This window comes from Staurois parvus, unplaced genomic scaffold, assembly GCF_062004578.1.
Source record: "Staurois parvus isolate SC_StPar_1 unplaced genomic scaffold, SC_StPar_1.0 ptg001782l, whole genome shotgun sequence".
Lineage (NCBI taxonomy): Eukaryota > Metazoa > Chordata > Amphibia > Anura > Ranidae > Staurois > Staurois parvus.
Window position 1 is genome coordinate 117,501 of NW_028319578.1, and position 6,879 is coordinate 124,379.

The following is a 6,879-nucleotide window of genomic DNA, read 5'->3' on the forward strand; positions in this document are numbered from 1 at the left end:
ACAACGCTGCTCCTCTATATATACAGTACAGGAAGTGTAGTCACCCTAGGACAGGAAGTGTGTTATAAATAGGAGAGTAGTTCAAATCAAGAGAGCAGCCTAGGGTGACAATGCAGCTCCTCTGTAGATACAGTACAGTGAGCGTAGTCACCCTAGGACAGGAAGTGTGTTACATAAGGAGAGAAGTCCAAATCGGGAGAGCAGCCTAAGGTGACAACGCAGCTCCTCCATAGATACAGTACAGTGAGTGTAGTCACCCTAGGACAGGAAGTGTGTTACATGAGGAGAGTAGTCCAAATCGGGAGAGCAGCCTAAGGTGACAACGCTGCTCCTCCATATATACAGTACAGGAAGTGTAGTCACCCTAGGACAGGAAGTGTGTTATAAATAGGAGAGTAGTTCAAATCAAGAGAGCAGCCTAGGGTGACAATGCAGCTCCTCTGTAGATACAGTACAGTGAGTGTAGTCACCCTAGGACAGGAAGTGTGTTATATAAGGAGAGTAGTCCAAATTAAGAGAGCAGCCTAAGGTGACAACGCAGCTCCTCCGTAGATACAGTACAGTGAGCGTAGTCACCCCATGCCTGTGAAATCTAGAACGATCAGCTATGACATTATGACCACCCACCATAATGCATGAAGTCATGGACTCCACTAGGCCTCTGAAGGTACGCTGTGGTCTCTGGCACCAAGCCATCAGTAGCAGATCCTTTCATTCCTGTAAGTTGGGAGGTGGGAACTTCATGGATAAGACTTGTTTTATCAGCACATCCCACAGATGATTGATTGGGTTGAGATCTGGAAAATTTGGAGGCCAAGTCAACATCACAAACTCACGTTGTGTATCTCAAACCATTCTAGACCAGGCCACCTTCTTCCAATGCTCCGTGGTCCAGTTCCGATGCTCATGTGCCCATTGTAGGCTCTTTTGGCTGTGGACACGGCCACTACAAAATGGCGCTGATAATCATAGCATTTACTAACCACGGACGAGGTCATGGGCAGCTAAGGCTCATCAATGGAAGTGGGGAGGGAAGACTCATTGATAGTGATGGGGAGGGAAGGTTCATTGATGGAGGTGGTGAGGGAAGGCTCATTGATGGAGCTGGAGATGGAAGGCTCACTGATGGTGGTGAGGAGGGAAGGTTCATTAATGGAGGTGGGACAAAAAAAGGCTCAATGGTGGAGGTAAGGAGGGGAGGCTCATTGATGGAGGTGGGGAGGGAAGGCTTATTAATGGAGGTGGAGAAGGAAGGCTCATTGAGGAAGGTGGGGAGGGAAGGTTCCTTGATGGAGATGGGGAGGGAAGGTTCATTGATGGAGGGGGGAAGGGAAGGCTCATTGATGGAGTCTGGGGAAGGAAAGGTTAATTGAAGGAGGTGGGAAAGGAAGGTTCGTTGATGGAGGTGTGGAGGGAAGGCTCATTGATAGTGGTGGGGAGGAAAAGCTCAATAATGGAGGTGGAGGGGAATGCTCATTGATGGAGGTGGGGAGGAAAGGTTTATTGATGTAGTCTGGGAGGGAAGGCTCATTGATGGAGGTGGTAGGGAAGGCTCATTGATGGAGGTGAGGAGGGAATGTTTATTGATGAAGGTGAGGAGGCAATGTTCATTGATGAAGGTGGGGAAATAAAGGTTAATTGATGGAGGTGTGGAGGGAAGGCTCACTGATAGTGGTGGAGAGGGAAGGCTCATTGATGGAGATGGAGAGGGAAGGCTCCTTGATGGAGGTGGAGAGGGAAGGTTCATTGATGAAGGTGGAGAAGGGAAGGTTCATTGATGGAGGTGGGGAGGGATGGCTCATTGATAGTGGTGGGGTGGGAAGGCTCTTTAATGGAGGTGGAGGGGAAGGCTCATTGATGGAGGTGGGGAGGGAAGGCTCATTGATGGAGGTGGGAGGGAAGGCTCATTGATGAAGGTGGGGATTGAAGGCTCATTGATGGAGGAAGGGAGGTAAGGCTGGCCTGTGTATTTCAATCCAATAAAAGAGCTACCAGAGCTCAAATTGCTAAAAAAGTTCATGCTGGTTCTGATAGAAATGTGTCAGAACTCACAGAACATCGCAGTTTGTTGTGTATGGGGGCTGCGTAGCTGCAGACCGGGCAGGGTGCCCACGCTGACCCGTGTCCACAGCCAAAAGCACCTACAATGGGCACGTGAGCATCAGAGCTGGACCACGGAGCAATGGAAGAAGGTGGCCTGGTCTAGAATGGTTTGAGATACACGTGAGTTTGTGGTGTGGACTTGGCCTTCAAATTCTCCAGATCTCAACCCAATCAATCATCTGTGGGATGTGCTGGAAAAACAAGTCTGATCCATGAAGGTCCCACCTCCCAACTTACAGGTCTTAAAGGTGGCCTTGAGGAACGCAACAATGATCTTGATGTATTGACTTGCCTCCAAGTTCTCCAGGTCTCAAAAGAAATCAAAAGTCCGATCCATGTAGGCCCCAACTCACAACTTATAGGACTTAAAGGATCTGCTACTGATGGCTGGGTGCCAGAGAGGCGCAGTATATCTTCTGAGGTCTAGTTGAGTCCATGCCTCGGCGGGTCAGGACTGGTTTGGTGGCAAAAGGGGGACTTCGTCAATAATAGGTGGGAGGTCATAATGTTCTAGCTGATCTATGTAATCTTCTAAGAAGGTTCTTGATGAGTGCTCTGGCATCTCCGTCTCCTAAATCTAGAACACGGTGTGTAAATGTAATACTCTCTCGTGGCCATCAGATGTCACTATTGTAACACTTTGTAGACTCTCCAATTCTAACTTCTGCTTGAGGTAAATGTAAACTAGGCGTCTCCAAACATTCTGCGAAAGGACCGGTTTACTGTCCTTCAGACCAGGGGCGGACTGACAACTCATGGGGCCCCCGGGCAATAGGGGATCATGGGGCCCCTGTGTCCTTGCCCAAACTCAAAAAAGCCTATGAAAAAGGTACCAAGGGCATCTCATCGGGCCCCCTACTGACCCCGGGCCCTCGGGCAGTGCCCGAGTTTCCAAATGGTCAGTCCGCCCCTGCTTCAGACTTTAGGAAGGTCGGGGTGGTCAGTGGGAGCAGAAAATGTCCCAGCGTCAGTAGGAGTAAATAAAATGACATAGAGCTTGTAGTCAGTGGGAGGTGGGAAATAGGAGGAATAGTGCCCCATCATTGGTATTAGTGGAAGGAATAGTGCCCCATCATTGGTATTAGTGGAAGGAATAGTGCCCCATCATTGGTATCAGTGGGGGGAATAGTGCCCCATCATTGGTGTCAGTGGGAGGAATAGTGCCCCATCATTGGTATTAGTGGAAGGAATAGTGCCCCATCATTGGTATCAGTGGGGGGAATAGTGCCCCATCATTGGTGTCAGTGGGAGGAATAGTGCCCCATCATTGGTGACAGTGGAAGGAATGGTGCCCCATCATTGGTGACAGTGGAAGGAATGGTGCCCCATCATTGGTGATAGTGGGAGGAATAGTGCCTCATCATTGGTGGCAGTTGGAGGAATAGTGCCCCATCATTGGTGTCAGTGGGAGTAATAGTGCCCCATCATTGGTGTCAGTGGGAGGAATAGTGCCCCATCATTGGTGACAGTGGAAAGAATGGTGCCCCATCATTGGTGATAGTGGGAGGAATAGTGCCTCATCATTGGTGGCAGTTGGAGGAATAGTGCCCCATCATTGGTGTCAGTGGGAGTAATAGTGCCCCATCATTGGTGTCAGTGGGAGGAATAGTGCCCCATCATTGGTGACAGTGGAAAGAATGGTGCCCCATCATTGGTGATAGTGGGAGGAATAGTGCCCCATCGTTGGTGTCAGTAGGAGGAATAGTGCCCCATCATTGGTATTAGTGGAAGGAATAGTGCCCCATCATTGGTATCAGTGGGGGGAATAGTGCCCCATCATTGGTATCAGTGGGGGGAATAGTGCCCCATCATTGGTGTCAGTGGGAGGAATAGTGCCCCATCATTGGTATTAGTGGAAGGAATAGTGCCCCATCATTGGTATCAGTGGGGGGAATAGTGCCCCATCATTGGTGTCAGTGGGAGGAATAGTGTCCCATCATTGGTGACAGTGGAAGGAATAGTGTCCCATCATTGGTGTCAGTGGGAGGAATAGTGCCCCATCATTGGTGATAGTGGGAGGAATAGTGCCTCATCATTGGTGGCAGTTGGAGGAATAGTGCCCCATCATTGGTGTCAGTGGGAGTAATAGTGCCCCATCATTGGTGTCAGTGGGAGGAATAGTGCCCCATCATTGGTGACAGTGGAAAGAATGGTGCCCCATCATTGGTGATAGTGGGAGGAATAGTGCCCCATCGTTGGTGTCAGTGGGGGGAATAGTGCTTCATCATTGGTGTCAGTGGGGGGAATAGTGCCCCATCGTTGGTGTCAGTGGGGGGAATAGTGCCCCATCATTGGTGTCAGTGGGAGGAATAGTGCCTCATCGTTGGTATCAGTGGGAGGAATAGTGCCCCATCATTGGTGTCAGTGGGAGGAATAGTGCCCCATCATTGGTATCAGTGGGAGGAATAGTGCCCCATCATTGGTGTCAGTGGGAGGAATAGTGCCCCATCATTGGTGTCAGTGGGAGGAATAGTGCCCCATCATTGGTATCAGTGGGAGGAATAGTGCCCCATCATTGGTGTTAGTGGGAGGAATAGTGCCCCATCATTGGTGTCAGTGGGAGGAATAGTGCCCCATCATTGGTATCAGTGGGAGGAATAGTGTCCCATCATTGGTGTCAGTGGGAGGAATAGTGCCTCATCATTGGTGGCAGTTGGAGGAATAGTGCCCCATCATTGGTGTCAGTGGGAGTAATAGTGCCCCATCATTGGTGTCAGTGGGAGGAATAGTGCCCCATCATTGGTGTCAGTGGGAGGAATAGTGCCCCACCATTGGTGTCAGTGGGAGGAATAGTGTCCCATCATTGGTGTCTGTGAGAGGAATAGTGCCCCATCATTGGTGTCAGTGGGAGGAATAGTGCCCCATCATTGGTGTCAGTGGGAGGAATAGTGCCCCATCATTGGTATCAGTGGGAGGAATAGTGTCCCATTATTGGTGTCAGTGGGAGGAATAGTGCCCCATCATTGGTATCAGTGGGAGGAATAGTGCCCCATCATTGGTGTCAGTGGGAGGAATAGTGCCCCATCATTGGTGTCAGGGGGAGGAATAGTGCCCCATCATTGGTGTCAGTAAGAGGAATAGTGCCCCATCATTGGTTTCAGTGGGAGGAATAGTGCCCCATCATTGGTGTCAGTGGGAGGAATAGTGCCCCATCATTGGTATCAGTGGGAGGAATAGCACCCCATCATTGGTGTCAGTGGGAGGAATAGTGCCCCATCATTGGTGTCAGTGGGAGGAATAGCGCCCCATCATTGGTGTCAGTGGGAGGAATGATGCCCCATCATTGGTGTCAGTGGGAGGAATAGTGCCCCATCCTTGGTATTAGTTGAAGGAATAGTGCCTCATCATTGGTGTCAGTGGAAAACAAAATTGCCCATAGTTGGTGCCATAGAGGGCTGGATAGAGGCAGGCAAAGGGCCGCATTCAAAGACCACTGCCCTAAATGAACAATATTTGTTAAAGTGCTGAGTATCATAAAAATGTTTCCTCCATAAAATGCTGTTTTCCCCTTTTTCATCCTTTTTCCCCCCAATTTCGGCACTGCTGATCTCCTGCATACCCTTTCAGCCACTTCCTCCCTGCATGCACATCCCTGTCCCTGACCAGCTTCCCGATGGTGACAACGGTGATCTGAAACACTAGATCTCAGTCATATTTCTTTTTTTTTCTCCTTCTAGACACGAGACGCCGCGATGCGCCAGGACGCCGTCTGCGCCGCCGCAAACTCCCGCACCGCCTTCACCCTGAACATGGTGGCCCTGGGCATCGGAATCTGCGTACACATCATATGGATCGCTTATGTCATCTACGTCAGCGTGGTCGTGAGCTCCGCCGTGTCGTCGTTTTACGGGTAGCTGGGAAGTGGAAGACATTGTAGTGAAATGTTAATGATCGGGTTAAGATTTCAACCGCAAACAAATGTATGTTGTCCTGTCCGAGGAACTGCAAATAAAGAGCTTACATTGTTCAAACGACTTTGTCAAACATCGAGCAGCGAATGCCGGCAACGAGCCGAGGAACCGGTTGTATCCATCTTCCGGCCAATTGTTGTGTAAACAGCCCTGTCTGTGTTCTCTACTCCTCATTTATTTACCTTCACAGGAAAATGTCTGGAATGGTCCCTTCATAGGTGTCAGTGGGAGGAATAGTGCCCCATCATTGGTGTCAGTGGGAGGAATAGTGCCCCATCATTGGTGTCAGTGAGAGGAACAGTGCCCCATCATTGGTGTCAGTGGGAGGAATAGTGTCCCATCATTGGTGTCACTGGGAGGAATAGAGCCCCATCATTGGTGTCAGTGGGAGGAATCGTACCCCATCATTGGTGTTAGTGGGAGGAATAGCACCCCATCATTGGTGACAGTGGGAGGAATAGTGCCCCATCATTGGTGTCAGTGGGAAGAATAGTGCCCCATCACTGGTGTCAGGGGGAGGAATAGTGCCCCATCATTGGTATCAGTGGGGGGAATAGTGCCCCATTGTGGGTGTCAGTGGGAGGAATAGTGCCCCATCATTGGTGTCAGTGGGAGGAATAGTGCCCCATCATTGGTGTCAGTGGGAGGAATAGTGCCCCATCATTGGTATCAGTGGGAGGAATAGTGCCCCAACATTGGTGTCAGGGGGAGGAATAGTGCCCCATCATTGGTGTCAGTGGGAGGAATAGTGTCCCATCATTGGTGTCAGGGGGAGGAATAGTGCCCCCATCATTGGTGTCAGTGGGAGGGATAGTGCCCCCATAATTGGTGTCAGGGGGAGGAATAGTGCCCCATCATTGGTGTC

The 6,879-nt window shown here is 50.3% G+C and overlaps 1 protein-coding gene across 1 annotated transcript in view; it reads left to right on the forward strand.

Moving 5' to 3' along the window:
- Window positions 1–6,074, forward strand: part of LOC149434303 (synapse differentiation-inducing gene protein 1-like) — a 6,733-nt gene extending 659 nt beyond the window's left edge. Inside the window, exon 2 of the mRNA XM_089663833.1 lies at window positions 5,781–6,074. Within this exon, the coding sequence (XP_089519959.1) occupies window positions 5,781–5,957 (177 nt within the window). The 3' untranslated portion in view covers window positions 5,958–6,074. The remainder of the gene's footprint in view (window positions 1–5,780) is intronic.
- The last annotated feature ends 805 nt before the right edge of the window (window positions 6,075–6,879 follow it).